Source organism: Oryza glaberrima, chromosome 1 (assembly GCF_000147395.1).
Source record: "Oryza glaberrima chromosome 1, OglaRS2, whole genome shotgun sequence".
In the NCBI taxonomy this organism is placed as follows: Eukaryota; Viridiplantae; Streptophyta; class Magnoliopsida; order Poales; family Poaceae; genus Oryza; species Oryza glaberrima.
The window spans coordinates 11,611,653-11,636,307 of NC_068326.1; the positions used below are offsets into that span (position 1 = coordinate 11,611,653).

General features: G+C 41.6%; 4 protein-coding genes across 4 annotated transcripts; 1 reads left to right on the plus strand and 3 right to left on the minus strand.

The window, feature by feature from the left end:
• The first annotated feature begins 184 nt into the window (after positions 1 to 184).
• On the plus strand, positions 185 to 4,142 carry LOC127752809 (uncharacterized). The gene is made up of 7 exons (XM_052278228.1): positions 185 to 550; positions 1,445 to 1,544; positions 2,753 to 2,848; positions 3,028 to 3,080; positions 3,450 to 3,498; positions 3,594 to 3,641; positions 3,744 to 4,142. Exons 1-7 carry the CDS (start codon positions 285 to 287, stop codon positions 3,837 to 3,839), a joined length of 708 nt encoding a protein of 235 aa, XP_052134188.1. The 5' UTR covers positions 185 to 284; the 3' UTR covers positions 3,840 to 4,142.
• A 518-nt stretch (positions 4,143 to 4,660) lies between these two features.
• Positions 4,661 to 8,011, minus strand: LOC127786159 (dihydrolipoyl dehydrogenase 1, mitochondrial-like). Its single transcript, XM_052313492.1, has 2 exons — positions 7,652 to 8,011; positions 4,661 to 6,089 (listed from the first exon to the last, which is right to left on the minus strand). The coding sequence occupies exons 1-2, from the start codon at positions 7,910 to 7,912 to the stop codon at positions 4,839 to 4,841; spliced, it is 1,512 nt and encodes a 503-aa protein (XP_052169452.1). The 5' UTR covers positions 7,913 to 8,011; the 3' UTR covers positions 4,661 to 4,838.
• A 6,377-nt stretch (positions 8,012 to 14,388) lies between these two features.
• Positions 14,389 to 15,711, minus strand: LOC127770182 (uncharacterized). Its single transcript, XM_052295873.1, has one exon. The coding sequence runs from the start codon at positions 15,709 to 15,711 to the stop codon at positions 14,389 to 14,391; it is 1,323 nt and encodes a 440-aa protein (XP_052151833.1).
• A 1,897-nt stretch (positions 15,712 to 17,608) lies between these two features.
• Positions 17,609 to 23,007, minus strand: LOC127760856 (hydroxyproline O-galactosyltransferase GALT3-like). Its single transcript, XM_052285178.1, has 7 exons — positions 22,272 to 23,007; positions 21,030 to 21,279; positions 20,677 to 20,952; positions 19,694 to 19,822; positions 18,369 to 18,545; positions 18,180 to 18,287; positions 17,609 to 18,075 (listed from the first exon to the last, which is right to left on the minus strand). Exons 1-7 carry the CDS (start codon positions 22,922 to 22,924, stop codon positions 17,869 to 17,871), a joined length of 1,800 nt encoding a protein of 599 aa, XP_052141138.1. The 5' UTR covers positions 22,925 to 23,007; the 3' UTR covers positions 17,609 to 17,868.
• Positions 23,008 to 24,655: the final 1,648 nt, after the last annotated feature.

Genomic DNA, 24,655 nt, shown 5'->3' on the forward strand with positions numbered 1-24,655 from the left:
ATAAGATCAAGAACTTTGTTTTGCATCTCAGAGAAGGGAAAAAAAAACATTTCTTTGACTGATCCAGACCAAATTGCTGGTGTCACACACTGCTGCCTGAAAGCTCAGTCTGAGCAACCCCAGTCCCCAGCACGCTTGTTCTAATGCCTAGTAGTAATTGTGTATATATTCTTGTGGTCACCAAGAAGCAGCAGTTGCAGAGACCATACAAGTGACAACCAGGCAAACACGAGGGCACGACTCACACTCACACGAGGGAGAGGAGAAGAAGAAGAAGAGCCGCCATGGCCGCAGGAGCTGCCTGCTGCTACCGCCCTGCCGCGGCGGGGAGGGCAAGCCTCGACGCCTTCGCCACCTCGTCGCCGTCGTTGAGGCCGAGCAGCAGCGGTGTCTTCTTTATCAGCAGCAGCAGCAGCAGATGGTGGATGAGGAGGAGGAGAGGGGAGGGGAAGGTGAGAATCAGCAGCGGCAGCAGCAGCAGGGCAAGAGCCAAGCCCATGTCGAGACCTGCCTTGTTCTCCCCTGTGGCCATGGAGTGGCAGGAGTGCAGGTGTGTGAGTGACCTACCTGCCCTTCTCCCTCTTTCTCCTTGATTGGGCTCATTTCCTGCATCCCATTACCATGTCAACGTTGGCGTTCAAGACTTGGGAAAGAATTTTGATTTCATCTCGATTATTTTCGGTAGCTGATTAAGCTTATCCTGCTTCGTGATTGATGTCATAAGAAAGCAAAATTTGAAGAGGGGTATGGCTTCTTGGTGTTGGATGAATCTTAGGTTTGTGCTAAGATTGCTATTAGGATGAAATATAGTAGAATTAATATTAATAAGGATATTCCATGCTGACAGCAATGGCCAATGGTGCCTTGTGGAATCATGATTCATGACACATGAATTTCTCATTTCTAGGCAGCTTCACGAGGAGCTCTCTCTCTCTGTTTTTTTTTTTTTTTTTTTTTTTGGGGGGGGGGGGGGGGGGGCATTGGATGAGGCTATTTTATCAGCCCCAGCTTGTAGTCATGGGCATATCATGTATGCCAAGTCTAAAACTGTATGGCCATGTGTTTGAGGGAAGGTCGTTTTATCGTGACTCTGAGACAGGCTCTTTACTATGGGCTTTTGGCCAATTGCAGTATGACCTCGGCTGAACGCAAAATTCCGTGTTATAATTGCACTTGCAAATATTCAAAAAATATATATACCCATTTTAAATATCTGATTCTCTACGTATTTGATATGTGTGTGCTGAGGTCCTAAGAAATAAGTAAAACCATGCTGTATTCTTTCAGGCATTTGGGCAGTGGGTGTTGAGTAGGAAATTAGTCTAAAATAACCTTATTTCTGAATTTAATTGCAATAGCTGTTCTACAGAGATTTGTTAGTTTTCCTACAATTTTCATATTTTCTACATTATTAATTAATGATTGAACATTGCCATGGATATAGCACCGAGATTGAAGTTGATGTTCCCTGTTCAGTGGCTTATCAGTGTTACTCAGAACGTGAGACCATTCCTCAATGGATGCCATTTATCTCATCTGTCAAGGTGCCTGTTAAGCTTTGCTTAAAATATCTTTCTTCCCATTTTTCTTCATTAACATGCTCTGGTTGGTGGCCAGCAAACATTTTACCATTACGTTGCCATGGAAAATGAACAATGATGCTTTCTTTCTCTGAGTTATGAGTACCTAAACAACAAGGAACAATAAAACATTAACCTAAAAAAAGGAACAATAAAACATTAACTTTATTTCATAAGATAAATACAAACAGGATATCTTATGGTTCATTAGTCTAGTTAACCTATACACCATTCTGATTTCTCAATGAAAAGTGAGTATCAAACAACGATAGGTTGCCTATTTGTACTTAACTGATTTTTTTTTTAAAAAAAAGACCAAGAATTTAACTGATTCAAGTAACCATGGAATAACACAAAGTTTTATCTACTCAGCAATTTGCACAAACCCCATTGTTAGTACTTATGCCCTATAGGACTTGTATGCTTTTCCAATGGTAGTTCGACAGATTTCTTTCTGTCATGAATTCATCAATGATGATTATCGTGTTCGCTAAAAGATAATATCAATGATGCTTATCTGATCAGTTGTTCTCATGGTGATATCTCTTTCAGTCCAATATCCCAAACAATAAATCTTTGTATAGGACATCTTTATGTTGAAAATCTGTTGCAATGGGACCTATGTTTGTTTTTACTGCATAGGCCACAATCAACAAGTTATATAAGATATGATGGAAAATAAAGATCGATAACTGACATCTTAAAAAGGTAACACCATAACATGAGTGCACAATTTGATAGATCTTGTTTCCTTCTACATAAGTTCTACAAGAACCTTGGGTGTAAATGTGATAACAAAAATCTGTTAAAGTATACCAATTTTAGGCAAAATAAAAGACCTTTCCACTTTATAACCATGTCCAGATTACCTTGGTGTGAACGCAACTTGTAAACTATAATTTTACCTTATATGTCCTACAAACTCCACACTTTATGACTATAGAACCTTCTCTTGGTCATATTAGTAGAACTACTTCAGTTGTTTTCTGCATTTCCTTGTTGCTGTAGAGCAAACCATCATTCACTAACAGTCTAACAGTAACAATAGCATTAGTTGTAGCTAAAATTATAGTATTTTGCATTGACTTGATTTTGCTTATATATTAATCTAAGCCACTTTCTTTCAGTTTTAGCACTGACGCACATGTATCGCATGCATACAATTATTACAGATCCTTGAAGATAAACCAGATCAATCACGTTGGACTTTAAAGTATGAGATACTTGGTCGAGATGTAGAATTTTCGTGGCTAGCTCGAAACATGACAGTAAGTACCTGTTATGAATTACTCCCTCTGTACCATAATATAAAGGATTTTAAAGAGATGCGACACATCCTAGGATGTGTCGCATCCCTCCAAAATCCCTTATATTATGGGACGGAGGGAGTATGACAAAGCTGCAGTAAACTAAGCTTTTTAAATTCTCACTTTCTTCTTGGTACCAGCCTACTAAAAACCAAAAGATCCATTGGCGGTCTCTTGAAGGTCTTCAAAATAGGTATATATTACACAAATCCTTTTTATTTTCATTTAACTTGTTCCTATTTATATATTAGTCCTATTTATATATCAGTTTGTCATCAGTGTCTTCCAAATTACTAGTATATAGTCCACAAATAACAAATCAATATTATCTTTTTAAATTTTTTCTTTGCGGGAAAAAAGGGATTTCATTAATCATGAATCTCAGATCTGATCAATGAATTATCATTTTAAACTTAGCCCTATCTATATATCAGTTTCTCATCAGTACCTTTCTGCCGGTTGGGTTTGCTGCAGTATTTTTTTTTTCATAATCCAATATTCCAGATAATTGATTTTTTATAACCCTTGAAAGTTAAGGTAACCTATACTTTACTTGTTGCAGGGGTGCTGTTCGTTTCTTTCCTAAAAGCTCATCCTCTTGCAGAGTACAAGTGAGAATTCAGACATGTGAATCTGTGACACTCCTTGTTAATTTTAAACTTGGTTATAGTTTGTTTACGATATGAGCTTTTGTTACTGTCTGCAGCTGACGGTGGCTTACGAAGTTCCTGAAATTTTGGCACCTGTTGCGTCAGTAAGTTGCATATGCACATATGTTAAGACTTCAAATATTGTTATAATCCAGTAGCTCATTGTTTCTAGTGCATTAGTTTATATAATTAAATTACCATAACAGGCACTGAAGCCATTTCTGGAAGGGCTGCTTATGCAAGGTTTAGAACGTTTTGCAACGTTTGCGAAGGAACGCTATAGCAAGATCCCTCAACCTTGACGGGCATCCATCATTTGCATTTGAATACTCATTTCTAAGGATTTTAATTTCATTCAAGTGAAGCCCAGCGAAGATCACAATCGATGTAAAGACCAGTAGACCACCTAATGCCACCCTAGATGCAGTGGAAAATTCATCCAAAGGGAATTACAAGAGTTGACTGCTATGAGAAATAAAACTGAAATAAAAGAGTCATATTGTTGACCATTCTTTTTTGGTCATTATAATCAATGAAATGTACCAGCATTGAACATGAAACTTTGATAGTATGACAAAGCCAATTCATCCTTTGTCTAAGACAAATTGTGCTGAGTCCTCTTTGCAATACAAATGCATGTTTGCAGGTCAGTTCTGGTACATTTGAAGGGACAAAATCTTCGGATATCTAGAATGCTTATACCAAAGAAAACGCACGGCTTGTCTTTCATCGGATTCCAGTTTCTTGGTTTAGCAGTGTTTATCAGTTGTGGTTGTTTTCTTGCTGTCATGATGTTTACTGCTGCTTTCTTTTAACTAATCAGTATAAACTGGAACTCCGTCGCGACATAATGCACAAGAAAATCGATCAAATTCACGCACAAGGATGCAAATGATCAAATGTTGCAATGGTCCATTGCAACATTTGATCATTTGCATCCTTGTGCGTGAATTTATGTTAAAAAGCGTATGAATGAATCGGTACAACTGTTGGAGACAGATCCAGCTTTATAGAAAAATTGTCTTGCGCTAGACATTCATCCAGCATGTTTTCCCGTATTTTTGTGAGTACACACCAAAATGACATATCCAGCTTCATATCTTAGAGAATGATGTATAGCATCTAAGGGAATGGAATCGATAGCATATACTATTGGCTGTGGCAACTAATGTCAATTCACAGCATCACGAACGAGAGTAAAATGACAGACAGTGGCTTTTTGATCCCATATATCCAAAATTATTACAAAATTTTGGAATTTGTGAAGCCAAGCAGTTTGGATGTTAAAAGCAAAACAGAACTTAAATGTGAATCGCCTTTGTGAAGGTTTGCAGGCAGGCCTCCTTCAAGGCTTCGCTCACAGTGGGATGAGCGTGGCATGTACGAGCTATGTCCTCACTTGATGCTCCATACTGCAAAGCAAGGACAGCCTCGTGTATTATCTCTCCAGCACCAGGAGCCATGATATGCACGCCCAGAATCTTGTCAGTTTCCTTCTCAGCCACCACCTTCACCAAGCCCTCAGCATCGTCAATGGCCTTTGCACGGCTGTTTGCCAACAGCGGAAATTTACCAACACGGTAGGGAATTCCTAAAGCTTTCACCTGCTCTTCAGTCTTTCCAACAGAAGCGACCTCTGGATGTGTATAGACCACACCAGGTACTGTGTCATAGTCAACGTGTCCCTCCTTGCCAGCAATGAACTCAACACAGGCAACACCATCCTCTTCAGCTTTGTGGGCAAGCATGGGCCCAGGGATGGCATCCCCAATTGCATAGACTCCATTGACGTTAGTCATGAAGCGCTTATCCACGAGGATCCTGCCAGCTTTGTCTGTCTCAACACCAACACTTTCCAACCCAATACCAGCAGTATATGGGACTCTTCCAGCAGAGACCAATACAATATCAGCTTCAATGACACTCTGCTCACCTCCAGCTGCAGGTTCAAGTGTTAGCTTCACACCATCTCCGGAGGTATCAACCCCAACTACCTTTGTCTTGAGCATGAACTTCATCTTCTGCTTCTCCAACATGCGCTGGAACTGCTTCCTGACTTCACCATCCATTGATGGAACTATATCTGGGGCAAATTCAACAACAGTGACCTCTGAACCAAGGCGGTTCCAGACCGAACCCATCTCCAGACCAATGTAACCTGCTCCAATAACCACCAATTTCTTTGGAATCTCTGACAAGCACAAGGCCCCAGTAGATGAGACGATTTTCTTCTCATCAATTGTAACTCCAGGGAGTGATTTTACGTCAGACCCTGTAGCAATGATTATGTTTTTCCCTTTGACAACTGTGCTTCCACCATCGCTCAGATCAACAGACACCTCTGAGGGGGAAGCAAGTTTCCCAAAGCCTTTGACGTACGTCACTTTGTTCTTCTTGAAGAGACCTTCAATCCCCTTAGTCAGGCCTGCCACAGCCTTGTCTTTCTGCGCCATCATAGCTGGGAGGTCTACCTCCAGATTGGAAAATTTCACTCCATGGTGTGCAAAGGAACTTTTTGCTTCATGGTACATATGAGATGAGTGCAACAGAGCCTGGAGATTAGGAGCACAGGTGGAAGTTAGAAGTGTTCCCAATAAGGCACATCTATAGAGACAGGTCACCAATGTGAATAGATATGTACTTATGTATCTGCAGTAAAGCAGATAAAAGAACTATATTGATTAGTTTAGATCTTTGATAGAAGTGCTCATCTTGTATCCAGAAAAAGAAAATATTCCTCTACATAGATAATGGTCCAAGGACAGCATAACTCTTATATTGAGCTGAAGAAGCAAGATGTTTACTCCCACATGAAGATGCTCAGCATGTATGTATAAAAATCAAACATGCATCTACTTTCACAATGAATCAAAAAAAAAATCATTGAAAGAGTCCAGACCAAATAATGGAATTATATGGAGGATAGGCTAAGTTTGCTTAGTTCCTGATCGCACAGAAAGCGAGAGATCATCAACTTTTAGCACTAGACCAGTATTCTGGTGCCAAAAGAACTACACAATCCCTCAATCTGATTTCTCTACTTTACAATGTAAGACAGGTGAACTTACATCCACTTGGATTCATTGCAAACAAACAAATAATAGCTCGCTAAGTGAATAGGAATTTAACCAAGTGCAAAATCTCATACACATATGGTGGAAAAAGGTCAAAGGCGCAGAACTGTTAAAAGCTCAAAAGTTAGTAGTAGTATAGCACAATATGTGTGCAAGGGATAGTCTCACGCATAGCACAAAACAGTAAAGAAATACAAGTCACAAGAAAAAGGACGGTTAAGAAACAAACTGTTAACTGGAAGCAATATAACCATGGCATAAAGTATCATGACAATGACACCTCAGTGCAACCAAACTGCAGTTCAAAATAGCCCACGGCGTCAAACAAAGTCCAAAATGATGCCAAGAAGAGAAGTTCAAACACAGTAAGGACTCGTGCCACCATATCCATATGAAAACGAAATATGTAGCACCTGTTGATTAGTAACGATCTGTTGAACCATAAAACATCAGTTGTGTTAATCCTATTGGTTTACACAAGTTAACCAATTTAAGGTTATTTTGTTTATCAGATTAGGACGATGCTGTGCCATCAATTTAAGTTTATTTTGTTTATTAGATGGATGGCAACAACCCAACCATCGAGTTGGCAGAATTTTAACGACACTCTAGGAAAGGTGTCTTCCAGGAATTTTCAAATGGACGGGTACAAGATTAAGAATCCAAAAGACTACAATTATGCAGCATATTGCACAAAAGGCATTATTCCTCTATAATTCAAATGCTTGACAGTAAATTTGAAACACCAAATTACATCAGATGTCACACATATGCAGACCATTCATGCCAAAATATTAACAAGGGAACTCAAATCTAGCCACACAGAGCAAAATGCTCCTCGAAATTACGCGTATCCTCCGCACGACCAGAATTTCAATTCAACGCGCATCGCAACAACTCGCCCTACCAGCAGATACCATCAATCAACCCGAAATAATAAGGTTGGAAAACGTAGATCTAAAATCGCATCCACCTCAACCGAACCCGCAACACAGAGAGAGAGGAGATCGAGAAGAGGGGGAGAACATCGTCGTGGTCACCTTGGAGGGGATGCAGCCGACGTTGAGGCAGGTCCCGCCGAGGGTGCCCCTCTTCTCGATGCAGGTGGTCTTGAGCCCCAGCTGCGCCGCCTTGATCGCCGCCACGTACCCTCCCGGCCCGCCGCCCACCACCACCACGTCGCTCTCCTCCCCCGCCGCCGCCGCGTACGACGCCCTCAGCGCCGACACCCCCGCCGCCCCCAGCGGCCGCCGCAGCAGCGCATCCGCCGCCCGCCTCCTCGCCAGGATCGCGAGCGCCATCTCTCTCTCTCTCTCTCTCTCCTCGCTTCGGGCTCCTTGTGGTGTTCTTGGATTTATTTTTTTTTCTTCTTTTGCTCCAAGAAAGAGGAGAAGAGGAGAGAGAGGAGAGGAGGTGGTGGAAGGGGGAAGCGAAATGGGAAGCGGCTGCCTGGTGGGGCCCGAGCAGATAGGGTTTTTCCTGTCGAGAGATCCTGGCCGTACGATGCAGAAGGGAAGGATGGGCTCGCTCTCTCACCAACCAAAAATAAAATAAAATAAGATGTTGTAGTAGTAATTTATTCCAACTACTCCACGTATTAAAAAAAAACCTCCTATGATCTCTCTGATAATTGGTGACTTTTGGCTAGCTAAATCATCATTTGAAGAGTTTGGTGGTTTCACTTTATTTTAATCAGCGAAACATTACAGCATTTTGGCCTGTTGAGGAGAAAACGTTAGCGCTTTTGTTATGATTTTTTACTTAAAAATGCAGATAAATCATTGGTGTGTGATTGTTAATGTTCATTCTCTTTCTCTCTCTCTCTCTATTTTTTCCCATGTAAACCAAATTGCTGGATTTACATTATTGGGATCCTGCTCTTTTTCTTTATGTGGAACCTTGCAAATGTACAGTGCATAGACTATTTGTGCAGTTGAGAGGAGAGTGAAGTTGCTGGCTCACAGTTCATACCTAATCCAGTAGAGGATATGATGTTGGTCCATGTAGAACCACTGAGACCCTGGAGAGAGGCTGCCCTCACAAATCAATTTGTGATCTCTACTCTGACAACCATCCAAGACAACAATTGCTTTCTCATTCTGTCACATTCCATCAGCCATTTTTCTTGGGCTCCGGTTCATAACTTTGCCACGCTGAAGATTCAACAAGCCCAATTTCAGTTTGAGTTTTCATTAGTCCACAAAATAAGACCAACCATAACCCCTCATTTATGACGGGCCATATCTCACATCTCTAAGACATATACATATTTACACCGTAAGCGATAAAAAAACTCATATGTGACTGACTCGTATGTGCAGATACATCAACTGGATGCATGGCAAGACTGCCGAGCGCTGATGGTGAGCATCAAACGGTACCTTCGCTCTGTTAAATGAGCATATTGATGAATCAGGGGTAGCATTCCCAGTGAATGAAAGAGTATACAAAGGATCGAATACTGACTGTTTATCCGATTTGCCGGTGGTTACAGGAGATAAAATAGCTTTAGTGGAAGATTAAGAGCTTAATTGCTATATGCGCTGTTGATGGTATTCCATCTTTATGTTTCGTTATTCAGAGATGGCCAGGTGAGCCTCTTTGATTAGTCGTTGCCATGGGATGAGATAGTAAAACGTTTGTGTTAACAAATATACAATTTGGACAAAAAGTCAACTATAATCATATAACCGAGAACATATTTCAATTTATTAGAAGAAACATATTTCAGACAGGGGTGTAAGTGGCTAATCCACGAAACCCACTTATAGATCACAATAAGCCCCCTTAATTTCATATATGGGTATTTGCTTGTAACTAATCAAATTAATTGACAATCAGGAGAGAGAGAATTAGAGAGAGTACATGAAATCAATCGGAAGAGGGAGAATACAGGAGAGAGTGGTGGCTGTGGTGGGATGTTGCTGTTCTGTTCAGCATACTCCCCCCGTTCTATATAAAATAAATCTAGTATGAGGTGTTTATGGGAAGAGGGAGTAGGTGGGAAGATCATGTGGTTGTCACTACACAGACATCCAGGAGTTGTGGATTGTCTGTGGAGATCCAAGGGAACGTATCAATTCGATTGGAGTATAACCATTTTCGCCGTGCAATCCTAGCTTGTTCGCACTGCAACTATCGTCGTTTTTTCTCGTTCATTTGGAGTAGTCTAAGGTCATCAATTGGAGAGATTGGCCGGATCGACCTTGCCGTTGCGGCTGGCGGCAACGAGCATCTCAACGACAGTGCCAACGTGCACACCCTCATCGTGGATGAATCTGCCTAGCACTAGTGCGCCTTCCAGACGAATCTCCTGATGGGCATGTTCTTGGTCTCCGACAAGAAGGACGCCGCTCCATGGGACCACGCCACGATACGGAAATGCGGAGCTTCGTCAGAAACCGAACTCGATCACCTCCTTCCTTGGTAGTGCGTCAACGACAATCTCCTCGATGTCGGACGAGTAGATGGTCGCTGACATGGGAGGCACTTGTGGATCCCACTCATCATGTAAGTCAAAAATGAGCACTATACCGACTTGAGACCTCGAGTATATCGATTTTGTAAGTTGAGGGATATGTTATATCTGGTATTGTGGTTGAATTACGTAATTCAAACTGCGTTAAGATGAGGGAACTAGAGTGAACTTATTCCGACTAAGAAAAGGTCTATTGTATTCTTTTAGACCTTGTTAGGCATAAAGCAGAGGAATAAGTCTATTTTAACTTCCTCATCTCTTACCCCTAATCAAATCGTATCCCTCAACTCTTATCCCTAATCAAATCGTATCCCTCAACTCAACTCATAACGCTTCCCCTAACTTTAAAAACCGATGCGAATATAGTCCGGACACCAGGCTGCTGCGGCCATCGGTCGAGAGAGAGAAGAGACCGCAACCACGGGACCCCGAGCTCCCCGTCGCTCACTGTGGAGGTTTGAGGGGGCAGCACCGCAGCATGGAAGAAGCAGGGCCAAGCCCGGTGGCGTCCGGCCTGAGGCCTCCTTCTCCAGCTTCCCGCACAAATTGAGATGGTATATATCCCCGGCGAGTTCCACGACCTCGCTGAGCAGGTCAAGCTCGCCGGCGGCATGCCCCTCTAGGACAATTACAGTTATTGGCTAATGAAAGTACCTCGCCAAGTCTGGTATTGTTGTTAGTTTGAGTCCGGAGTGAATTTGGGTAGGATCTATAACTAGTTATTGGCTGATGAAACAAGGTTGATGGGTCTATTCTGAAAGCTTTGCTACATCCATGAAGGTTTATGGATTACTTCATGTACGCAATCATGTGTGCCAAAGTTCTATCTTGTCCCAACAAAGTAGCAATACAGAAATGCCTTGTGCCTCAACCTGTTCAGTTTAATGTCTGTCAAAAGATGCGCTGACAAAAAAAAATTACAACTCAATAATTCCTTCTGATAGTGTTAAAAGCTACATAGTCATGCCACACTATTCGTATACTGGAAAGTAGAAGTAGCATAGTTTGCAAAAAAACAACAAAAAAAAAAACCTAAACCCTAAACCTAAAAAAAAACACGACCATCCTTTATCCTGTTGACATCAGAGCCACACAGGCAACACAGTCAATAGTTTCAAAAGTATTAATATCTGCCAGGAGCAAACAAGCATTCACTGGGTTGGGTAATATAAGCCAGTGCACTGTACTCGTGCTCCATTTCCAACACCGATTATTTGGACATGCGACCATGCTAGGTAGTACTTGTTCAGTGGGCTAAAAAACAATCTATCTTGCTGAGCCCAGGAATCGATGAAACGAATAGGTTCAATACAATGCACAAGGGTGCAAAAAGATTGTCACAAAATATAACAAGTAAATCTGCACAGAAAAAAAAAACAATACATCAATATTTTTAAGTTTTTAACAGCTAATTCCGGCATCTGATAGAGCAGAGATGTGAGTCATGTGACATACCAATATTGCAATTCTCCACTCAGATCAAGGCTCTAATGTTTTTAACACAATTTAGGCCCTGTTTGATTCAGTTTAGGATTATTATAATCTGAATTATCAGAAATAAGCCGAGACAAACAGATAGCTTATTATGATAGATTATTACAATCTATAAGCTAGATTACTATAATCTAGTAATCCACTCTAAAGGTGCTTATTTTAGATTATTGGGTGACTAACAGCTAATAGACAACTTATAATCCAGAGAAACAAACAGTTCACAGATAATTATATGTCGGCTTATTATAATTCAGTTTATAGTAATCTGGTTCAATAATCTAGATTATAATAATCTTAAACTGAAATAAACAGCACCTTAGCAAAACAAGTAAAACCTCTGTCCATCTGAGTCATCCTTGAGTCAAAACTTCCAAAACAAATGATAGATTCACATCTGCTAACAATTTTCTTGCACAAATATCAGAGCATTTTAGATGGATAACATTGTGCGTGGACATCTATTCAATCTACATGTGGCCTTGCTTTTCTCAGAGTGACAAACCTGGCCAAACATCGTTTTTTAATCATCTAAACAATAAAGGGCATATAAGACATAGCACATGCTTTCAAGATACCTTCAGATACTTTTTATCAACAAAATCATGACTATCTAGTTATGATGGTTTACAAAGTAGAGGCAGAATAAGTTCCTATAAGATGAACTGAGAGAGGATACATACCCCAAACATGGAAATGGCAATGGTCTTCAGAGTTATCAAGGTATAGTAGTCAACAAACGGCATTAATTGAATATCACCATACATCTGAGGAATTTCAATATTTCCATGTTGACTTGCTCCATTCTTATGCTGCATTTTGGGATAAAATGTTATGATGTGACAGAATGAAACAGCAATTCACATCTAAAACAATTGCATATGGAAAGCACATTTGATTTCTCTCAATAAAAAGGTCAGATTGTATGTAGGAAAGAAGGGCCTTATTTTTAGGGCAGTAATGCACTAACTATAATCATCCAATCTAGTAAGGTTGAATCCATCACTACAATGCCAAACTTATACCAGAAATGTTACAAGGATAATAGCCGATTATACGGTATACAACTAAAAGAAAGTGCTCCAACTATGTTTGAGCATTAGTAATGCAAACAAAAGGACTGACATGGTAAAGTATAAAATCAGAGGGAAGCATGTTACAGTTGAATGAAAATCAAGCCCAAGAGAACTGTTCCTTCCGCGTGCAACCCTGAACCCCCTAAGGCCCCACCCCTTGACTTAACTGATTTGGATAGCCTTGCCCACATGGAAGGATAGGTGCCGCCGATGCTTTGCTTCGTGTGTGTGTTTTATTTGAGGAAAAATACTGTAGGAAAGTTTCCTACAGTGAATATATTAAAAACATATATGTACAATTTACTTAAAAACATATATGCACAATTTACAGGGTTTCTACGGATTGTCTATCCATTGTTGTATGTTTGGGAGATAAGAAGGCTTTGCTCTTTCGATAACCAACACAAATTCCTGTCTAAAGAAAGATAAACAAATCTGAAGCTGTGGATTTATGTTTCTGAAAATCTTATTGCTTCTGAAAATATATGTACACCAAGGCTTTGCTCTTTCGATAACCAACACAAATTCCTGTCTAAAGAAAAAAACAAATCTGAAGCTGTGGATTTATGTTTCTGAAAATCTTATTGCTTCTGAAAATATATGTACACCAAGGCTTTGCTTCGTGTTATTGCCTAGATGCCTTTAACTTATGTTTTGTGCCACAAATGTACAAAGAAAATAAAGGAAATGTCCAGTATACAATATAAAAAAACCCCACGACAATCAGGCAATCAGCCTAAAAAGACCATAAAAATTGACCCACCAGCCTAAATCTGGAAGCTGCCTGATTTTTTTCCTGGGCTGGAAAATTTCTGTTCTGTTGGTTAACATACAAAATAATGGATGACCAAAACCAGTTTCCAGTAAAACTAGTAACTCATGTTATCGAAGCTAGTCATTGCTGTTTTCTATTCAATCCAACTAAAAGTAGAAGAATTTTTTTTTGAAAAAAAGATTTAATTTAGTGTACTTTACATGAAACTGCAAATATTATGACAAATAAAAATCATACAACAGTAAGCCATAGTGTTGTAAAAACTACAGATTTAGCAATAAATTATAAATACATCGCAAGACTACAGATTTATTATGTTCCATCAATACAAGATTTAGCAAAGCATTTATTGCAAAACCAAAGATTTTAGTGTCCCATCAAGACAATAATGTGGCAGGGACAAAGGCAGACCTCTCAAATTTGTAGTTTGCAATATTCATTACAAAATCAGTAATTTTTGGACACCATTGCCTAGGTCTGTAGTTTAGTGATAAATTCAGTGTTAGATCTGTAATTTTGTGATGTTGTCGCTTAAATTTAGAGTTTTATCTGTAATTTTGTGATGTTGTCGCTTAAATTTAGAGTTTTGCAATAGCTTTATGAAAATATATGTTGTTTTGCAAAAACTACTCTTTAATTGATGTCAAACAAGGCAGCTGTTTGTGCTTTTCTTTAGTTTAAATTTGAAAATTTAAAGGGTGATGCAACAATTCTATCACCCTTATGAAAAGTGTCCAAATTTGAATATTTTACCCTGACCACTAGCAGTTAAAAAGTGCTTCATATGTAAGGGACTTGCATTGTAAAACACAAGTAACCATTAGTTACTGGAACGAATGAATCAATACTAGATATCAACTCCTAAAATTCGGATTGTAGAAAACAATGCTGTCAAAAAAATCAAGCATAGGAGTAATGAAAATGAAGGTACAAGATAACTAGTGCTGACCTTTATTATTATTTGTTCAGTGACCATGTCGGCTGAAACCAAAGAGCCGGAGGGGGGCAGTTCTTCCAGGAACTCTGAGTGTACTGATCAGCGAAAGTATCATCTTGTAAGTTGTACACCCTGACCTCCTTTGCAATATGCTTAAATCTCCTACACTTGATGCTATCATGAGCAAGGTAGACGCAGTACGGAGTTAATACGGGGAATTCATTCACAGAAACGAAGAAGGAAGTGCCAAAGCTAACAAACAGAGCGTGGCCACGCAGATCCTTTATCTGCACTAGATCCTCCGTAGCAAGATCAAGCTTGAACACCGCGAGTTCATATGTGCGGGGCTCCTCGCCATCGTCGAGCTCGAAGCTCCTCCACACCTGGAGGATGTCACCCCATGGTGCCCGAACAATATAGTTGGCGCGGTCGAAGGAATGCTTCAGAGGGACACAAATGCAGTTGACCACTGGAGCCGAGCCACTGAAATCGATGGTTTGGATCTCACCGCAACTGCGAACGGCGTAGAGCAAGCCATCGTCGTCATCATCAAAGAAGCAGTCCTGGTAGCCCAAGCAATCGGGGCGCAGGGCGAGCCAGGTCCAGGTGGCATCGCCGAGCCTGGCAAAGGAGAGCAGATTCCACGGGCTATGGATGACAACTGCAATGCAATTCCTCCCCCGGGAGGAGGAGGAGGAGGAGGAGGAAGGGTCGCCGGAGAGCACGGCTCTCTGGTAGAGGTGGTAGCGAGTCTCCGCGGCGTCGTGTATGAGAATCGGCACTCGAGGATTGTGCTCGGGGCGCATCGGGGTGATATCCCGGATGGAGTGCCCGTAGAAGGTGGCCAGGTCGTTCCTCCGGAAGAGGAGCCTCACCGGAGCCAGGGAGCGGAGCGGCGGGAGGGGGAGCTGCGCGCCGGTGACGGGGTTGAGGAGGTGGAGCTCGGAGAGCTCGTCGGCGGTGACGAGCCAGCCGTGCGACGAGCCGACGACGTAGCGGTCGCGCAGCGGGGGCAGCGGGTGGTGGTGGTAGGGGTTGCCGAAGATGGTGTCGGCGGAGGGGGGCATGTCCGGGAGCGGGACGCGGTAGAGGTTGCCGGTGGAGAGGCGGCGGAGGGTGGCGACGCCGGTGGGGGAGGTGGTGAGGAGGCAGGGGCCATGGCTGTTGCGGCAGAGGCCTAGGCGGCGCGTGGAGTAGTGGTCGCGCCATGATCTGCAGACGGCGGCGCGGCAGATGAGATCGGGGATCTCCAGCGCGGTGAAGACGGTGACGAGCAGGTCCGCCGGGAGTTCCGACCAATCCACGTCGCCGTCCCGGCGGTCGGAGGGGATTTCTACATCCATCGTCGATGGAGTACAGGATGTTGTTTTTTTTCTTTAACATGACCGTGCCTATATATACACACGTACTATAGGCGGAGCGGCCCCGGTGTTCGAGTCGGTCTAACTGGCCCGACTTCCCCGCCGACTCTGAGTGGACTCAGTAGCAGCGCCGGTAAAGTACAGCAGGCTCAAACCTGACAACAGATGCCATACTAATGATTTATTAGAGAGAATCAGGGTGTTCATCGACGGTTTTTGGCGGTTTGGTCAGAAAAACCGGACCAACCCGGAAATACCGGTTCATACGGTTTGGTTTTAACGGGTTTGACGGGTTAAACCGTAGAAAGTTTCTTTCTTCCTGCGTACGTGAAAGAAGGGGATCAGAAGAACAGCAACACAGCCATGGCTGTCCTTCCGAGCTCAATAGCAGCTGATTGCACCATGGCTCGTAGCCTTTCCAAGCGATGGAGGCAGGCAGGCAGCAAGCAGGACGGCAGGACGCCGGCGGCGGCGGCGAGCTAGCGATTGTTTCCTCCTCGGATGGGAGCCGCCGTTTGGCTGCCTCGGCGTCGTCGCCGGCATCGGCGCCGCCGGCACCAACGTCTATGGGGCTGTGCACTTACGTGCGAGCTAAATAGCCGATGCTTGCTTGGTTGCCTCAGATGCCTTCGCCATGGCGTCTTGCTACCGCAGAAGCTCAGCGTAGGTCCGGAGGAAGAAGAAGGACGAGACACGGGTTCAACGGGTTACGTCGGTCTAAACCAACCTGTGAAAAATTGGAAAAACGGTTTGGGTTGGTTTGGTTTCACGGGTTGAACGGTTTGTACCCAAACCGTGAACATGCTGCATAACAAAAATTACTGAGGTCTGGCATATAAATTATTTAATTAATATAGAATAATTTAGTTAAGATTTGAATAATCTACCCGGGGCCTTATTACACTAGATAGTACAACGTAAATATGCCTTTGCCATGATTTGATGGAAACTCAATTATAAATCGGATCTAATTTGTATCTCTCAATCGTAAAAACAGATATATCCACCATCCAACCATTAAAACCGGTTTAAAATGACTCTCTCGATAGTATTGATGGTGTATCAGATTTGGTACCCTATAGATATCATTTTGATACCCCTCAGGTACCAACTATACCTCTTTTGTACTAGACGATACTTATCGGTACTAGACAGATACCAATAGGTACCATACCTAGTACCTGTCGATATTAGTAAGGGTATCAAATCTGAGCTAAAAGGATGGCGATGATTATGGACACTGGTTCTCCAAGAGACAACAATGAAGAGTTCGGCAAGGCCAAATCTGGTGGCTAGGGATCTCAATGATTTCAAATATGCTGCAAGCAAGCAACGTGGAGGATGCAGATATTTGTTCAGCTATCCCCACTCCTCATTGTGTGAACGAAGTCCCCAATTTCGACACCGTCGACCACTTACACATCCTAGTAACAACTTACATCCTAGTACGAGGCAGGGATTGAAATTTCAGTAATTTCGAAACCCCCCCTTGGCAAGTCAATATCTTGGCCAAAATTTTCGGTTTTTCTCAAATTTTGTGAATTTAGTCAAATTCAATTAAATTGTGTCAAAATTTCAGAAAATTTTGGCCCAAAAAAATACCGAAATCTCTGAAATTTCGGTTCTACCGAAATGGCCGAAATTTTAGCTGAAATCAAAATTGAAAACCCTGGTTGGTTCTTTTTTAGGACGGAGGAAGTATGTAGACATCTCATAATAAAATAGCTAAGCTTGCAGAGCCCAGCCAATTATCTTCCCAAAATCTTATTTTCCAGCCATTCCCCAGTGTACCATCTGTACCCCAATCTTGGCCATCTGAGTTGCCCAAATCCTTCCAAAATTGAGAGGATAGGAAAAGGTCTAGTGCACATTTTTTGCATGCCAGATTGGCCATCAACTTCTGAATGGAATCATCAAGAACAGTTGGAGATCCATTGTAAAACATTTTTTTGTCTTCCAGCTCGTAATTTCGTATACATGGATCAATATTTTCCTCTACAAAACCAAACCTATTGATCCCCAACAAACTTGCCATCGAACAAAACAATCGTGGCAATACATTGTACAACAACAAGAAAACTAGCCTACCACAACTTGAGACTTCACTACCTGTCGCTATTGTTGGCGCTGATGCAGAAACTATTCACAACATACCGGCTGATACTCCTTTTGAAGCTTCTCCCACAAACACATCATAAGCCTCGGGCTCTGATAGTGGGCAAGCACATAATCGGAGTCACATCCTTCGCTATAGAAGCGGTCATCATTCACATAATTTACTTTCTGGCCACTGTTTTTGTACTGTTGTATCCAGATACCCATTGCCACATCTTCAAGTTTGAATAACTGATGCAATTAGAAACATGAAGCAGCAGATTAAGAGCTGCATGGCTGACAATCTCTTTTTTTAAAAAAAGAAGTCCATTTGTATCGTTAGAAAGTGTTGTTACCTGAAGAGTTCGTTCTTGATGACCATGAACAATAAACTTTGCAATGTCCCTTGAGACTATATATCCAGGGCCATGAGCCCATGGTGGATATGCTTCAACAGGCCATTCCTGCATTTCTCATACGTGATATGTCAGAAGAGCTGCCTAAATAAATAAATCTTGGTACAGGATAACTGCAATAGACAGTACCTTTGGACTGATGAACCATTTGCTATCCTTGTTTCTATGTGGTGAAGACTGGAAAGAAATAAGACCATACAGAAGTCCATGGGGGTCACTCTTCTTCAGGCTTGAGATGACTTCATCAATCCTAACAAAAGCATCATCATCTGTTTTCATGATGTACTTTGCAGGAACAACTTTGGTCTGCAGATTGGCAAAAGGCAAATATAAGTTTAGGATGCGCATACATTTGCTATAGCTCATATTAGGGATTTGTGAGGTGCTACATCCATGAAGGTGTATGGATTACTTAATGTACGAATCATGTGTGACAAGCAAATCATGGCAAAGTTCTATCTTGTCCCAACAAAGTAACAATGCAGAAATGCCCTGTGCCTCAACCTCTTCAGTTTGATGTTCTGTCAAAAGATGTGATGAGAAAAAAAAAAAACAATTCAAATGTTCCTTCTGATAGTGCTAAAAGCTACATAGTTATGCCACACTATTTGTACACTAGAAAGTAGAAATAGCATAGTTTGCCAAAAAAAAAAAACACTACCATCCTTCATCCTATATGTTGACATCAGAGCCACAGAGGCAACAGGTCAACAGTTTCAAAAGGATTAATATCCGCCAGGAGCAAACAAGCATTCAACTGGGTTTGTGTAATTTATAAGCCAGTGCACGGTACTCTGTGCTACATTTCCAACATCACATTATTTGGGCATGCGACCATGCTAGGTTATTGTACTTGTTCAGTGGGATAAAAAACAATGTATCATGCTGAGTCATGGAATCGATGAAATGGATAGGTATGAATACAACGCACAATGGGTACCAAAACTGTCAAAAAATATAACAAGTAAATCTGCACAGAGAAAACAATCCGTCACTATTTTTCACTCAGATTTATTCCTGCATCTGATAGAGCAGAGATGTGACATACTGATATTGCATTTTCCACTCAGATTAAGTCTCTAGAATTTTGAACATAATTTGGCAAACACAAGTAAAACCACTGGTCATTCGTCCTCGAGTCAAACTTCCAAAGCAAATGATAGATTCACATCTTCTAATAATTTTCTTGCACAAATATCAGAGCATTTTAGATGGATAATATTGTGCATGAACATCTATATACATGTGGCCTTGCATTTCTCAGAGTGATAAACAAAGGGCCAAGCATTGTTTTTAATCTAAACAATAAAAGGAATATAAGACCTTGCACATGATTCCAAGATATCTTCAAATACTTTTTATCAACAAAATCATGACTATCTAGTTACGATGGTCCACATAGCACAGAGGCAGAATAAGTTCTTATAAGCTGAAAACTGAAAGAGGATACATACCCCAAACATGCAAATGGCAATGGTCTTCAGTGTAATCAAGGTATAATAGTCAACAAACGGCATAAATTGGATATCACCATACATCTGAGCTTCTTTCAGTATTTCCATATTAACTTGCTCATTCTTATGCTGCATTTTTGGGATAAAATATTATGATGTGACAGAGTGGGACAGCAATTCACATACAAAACAATTTCTTATGGAAAGCACATTTGATAAAAAGGTCAGACTATATGTAGGAAAGAAGGGTCTTATTTTAAGGGCAGTAATGCACTAACTATGATCATCCAATCTAGTAAGGTTGAATCAATTACTACAATGTCAGACTTATACAAGAATGTTATAAGGATAATATCTGATTATATGGTATACAACTAAGAGAGAATGCTCGAACTATGTATGAGCATTTGTAATGCAAATAAAAGGACTGACATACTAAAGTATAAAATCAGACAGAAGCATGTTACTGATGAATGAAAATGAAACTCAAGAGAACTGTTCCTTCAATTTATCATTGATAGGATATTCATTATAGGAATGGCATGTTACATCTGTACAAATTAAAGCTTTGTAACTGTCATGAATCAAGGAAGAACCAAGGAAAAACAGCAGCCATAATGTTCAGCTTTGCACATTTGGTTTTCTTTAGGCATTCTGAATTTCCGTTGTAATAGCTGACCAAGTTGCACTGGAGCTGTAAAGGCTGTATGAGCCTATTCAGGATATACAACGGAATGTGAATAGCCAATTTATCCTATCCCTCTCAGCCTTCATTTAATCTTTTTCTTCTAATGGTAATCGGTTCTTACTAAGAAATTAAGTTGCAATCCTAGTATCAAAATGCATGGCTGTAGAAACTAACTAGTCCTTAATAAGGTGTATACTTTTCAATCAATCAAAACAGGTAATTGAATAGGAAAACAGTGCAACAGAAAGAAGTAAGAATGTAGTAATTATACACATGGTGAATAGAGCAAACTTACAAGACCAGTAAAAAACTGTACGGCTACTTCTCCTGAACGGACAGCCTCATATTGCATCCATGTTCGCCTCAAAGCCATCCGACGCTTGAAGTTGTTTCCAGTCGAGAAAACACCAATCAGCAGAAAAATTCGCTTCTTTGAAAGAGGTGGGGCCTTCATAAGCTCAACACTAGCCATGTCCACCTCTTCTGAAACTGGCAATCCATTAGCCAAGACTGACAGGAGCTCCAGATCACCAGAAACCTTAACTTCTGCTACAGACCATGGCTCCAGCCTCTATCAAAAACTTAACAGGTTTCACAATCATGCGATACACTTAGAAAATGTAGTTTTGTCATTTTAGACAACCTCACCTCTCTGTATGCAAATGACGTCTCATGCCTTCCATTTACTGTCATATGGAACCCTTCTGCACCAGCCCATAATGTTGCTGTAAAAGGCTCCCCTTCAATAATAGAAAAACTACCACCAAAATTTGCACGTCCTTTTGGCCTTTTCTCATTTTCATGCTCGTTTGCAGTAACATTTGCCATTGTATTGTTCCTCCCCTGGAGGCCACTGACACCCGCTTGCTGATTGCAACGAACAAGCCCATCCACTAGACTGATCAAACTCACAGCAAAAGGAATATTCTTTTGTCATTACCAAAAGAAGCTATAAAGGAAAAGAAAGATATTTCATAATTAAAATACCGTAAACAAATATGTACTATTTAAAGAAATAGACATGGAAAATAATATCATGATATGCTTGCTGCACCTTTCAGTAATCACCAGCTAAATATCACAGAATTACACTATTACGATTACTGAACTAGCACATTAAAATTCCAAGTGCAAATATTTCTGTTGTTTGCTTAAGTATTCCTTGTTTAGAAGAGTTTCTGATTCTTGAAGCAGATAGTTGGTTTAAGGCAAGAGCAAACGTGCACTACTATAAGTGCTATAAACAGGTATAGAATGGAAAAAAAAATAAAAGATGTATATTTAGTGTTTTTTAGTTTGCGGCAAACATTTTTTCTCAACAGATAGACCAAATAATAAAGAAATACTGAAAAGTCACACAATCCCCCATAAATAGCTTAAACCCAAATAAGAAACATAATATCAATTTTCTGTTGAAATATAAACCACATAAAATCATTAGTCTTCAATATTGATTATTAACAAATAATAGAAGTATTTAATCAACAAAATAAGCTAAATAAAACCATAGTACTCAAATTTAGAGTTATCACTCGGTTTTCTAGGATTTCTACAGGAGTCGGTGGGATATCGTGACTGGCTGGCTGACCAGTCACCAGGCAGCTACCTCCACTATAAGCTGGTCATAATAAACATGCAACATTCCACAACAATATGTGAGGCATCTAACAACACGCTGATGCTGGCCAGTCATTTGCTAGCTTGCCTATGTACTTTGTGTGTACCTAAACTTCTAAAGTGGAGCATCCACACTGTAATCATCAAGAAATTTCTGCATTGCTAGCTTCCATACACAAGTTCAATTAATCACAGATATGAACAACAACCTGAGCTAAAAACTTTAAGAGGAATAAATCCAAAGGAAACTGCAAAAGCTTGCAAGAAGTTCACCTAAGCAGTGAGCTGCTATTGCGATCGGCATCACCAACCGGAGGACACCGCTCCGACAATCCCCACCCCTCCTCGCGCGTCCAGGAGCTCTGCTCCACCACCATCTCGGCGACTCCCAAGCTCACATTGACGGAGACCACCACCTCGCCGCCGCCCCCCACCATCTCCACCCGGAACCAGGCCGCCCCGGGCTTGGGCACCCCGACCACCGTCACCGCGGAGCCCTCCGCGAGCCCGCACGGGATCTTGACGCCCCGGGCGCCCACGCCGCCCAGATCCCCTTCCACGGACGACCGGCAGCTCACATCGAGGTCTCCCTGGCGCCGCCCGTCCTTGCCGCCGGCCGCCGATGCCGCGACGGCGAGGGTGAGGTTGCGCCATGCGTCGGCGGCCTCGAGGACTCCCGCGGCGGTGCCCGGGAGCGCGTCGGAGCGGAGGAGGAGGGGGCGGAGGAGGCGCCAGGAGTGGTGGGCGGTGGAGTTGGCCGGGGGAGGGTAGAGGCGGGAGAGGCCCGGGAGGGTGGGGAGGAGGCGGGCCGCTGGGCCGCCGGCGGCGGTGGCGGCGGGCGGAGGCGCGGTGGAGGGTGACGGGGAGAGGAGGAGGAGGAGGACGGCGAGGGTCAGGATGAGCAGCACGCCGGTGCACTTCCTCATCGGCGGCGAGCACTGGTTGTTGGGGACTCGCCGGAGGAGCTCTTCGGACAAGTGGGCGCCGTTATTTTCCCAAACAGAGAGAAAAAAATGGGCGCCGTTTTACAAAAACGAAACCGTCTCTCGGGCAATTTTACTGGTTTTCGTGAAAGCCGTTGACTACAAGCGAAAATTGATCTAATTTTTTTGAAGAAAATAAAATACAGTACTATCTAAATTGTTTTGAATTTGACTGATTTGTTTAGAACCATGACTTTTATTGAATTTGAGTTCGATTGATTTACCGAGCGATCTGGGCTCTCGAGCCGCCTTAAAATCTTTGGTATTCACGAAACCTAACAGGTGTGTTTAGTTATTTGAGGGTAAAGTTTTCGAAGTGTACGAACACATATTTGAAATATTAAACGTAGACTAATAACAAAACAAATTAGAGCAGGTACAATAGCAGGCTATAAGCAATCTGCAAACATATTTTAACAAAGATAAATAAGGAGAGAGAGAAGAGCAGCGGGCTACAGATTTGTAGCCAGCTGTAGCACAGACTCCAAGACGCAGTGTATATATAACACGTGGGACCAGGTATTAATAATGTAGTATGTAATTATTGTATGAATGAGCTATTAGATTAGCTATAGTTGAATTGGAGCTACTAGTTGGCTATACTATTAAACTTGCTCTTACAGATTCCGTTTGTAAACTGCGAGACAAATTTATTAATTCTAATTAATCCGTCATTAACAAATGTTTACTGTAGCACCACATTGTCAAATCATGGCGTAATTAGGCTCAAAAGATTCGTCTTATAATTTACATGCAAATTATGCAAATGGTTTTTTCTATCCACATTTAATACTCCATGCATATGTCCAAATATTTGATGTGATATTTTTGACTAAAATTTTTTGAAATCTAAACAAAGCCCTAGTCTTTTTTAAGTCCAATTCACTCGAAAGACTGGATGGGGATTGGGGAGTGGAAATAGTGTTTGGCAGCTGTTTCTTTGTTTCTGTCATTGACTTCCCGCTGTTACTATCCAAATTGCGTTGATGTTGCTCATGACAATGGCAAAACTGATCAATGGAGAAACAAAGTAGTACTATAGCAAGTTGCATTTTACAACATGCGAGATTATACTTTTGTTTAACAAACACATCACACGTGTCTCGGTTCCTGGATAAACTACCCACTTTTACATGTGAAAATAAGGGTAAGAACACAATTACCCCTTTCTTTTTTGATTGTTTTGATGGGTACTGTAGAGCTAGATCGAATGGCCGACCGGCCAGAAATGACCGTTGGCTTGATTGTTTTGACTGCACTGTAGAGCTAGATTTTACGTGTGACCGGCCACATGTGAAACGTAGGTTTGATTGTTTTAACTTGCACTATAGAGTTAGATCGAATGGCCAACCGGTCACACGTGACCATAGGTTGGCAAGTTGACTTTAGTCATTTGAGTCATGTTGTTGTATTTCAGTTTCACGGAGCGACAGCTGTGCTGTCTCTAGTGACGAGCAAACCAAACCAATAGGAGAGAAGAGTGTGCATGCTTGACGCTTCGTAACCTTAAGAGTAAGAGTATACTCTTAAGTGGCTAACCCATTGGAAAAACCGGGCTTGGGACAGTTTAGGCCTGAGTTTTACTCGTGGACCAGTAACTATATATTTTTTTAGATTTTCCCAACCACCCGTGACCTAACTCTAGTTGTTTGGCTAGCATCCCACATATATAGC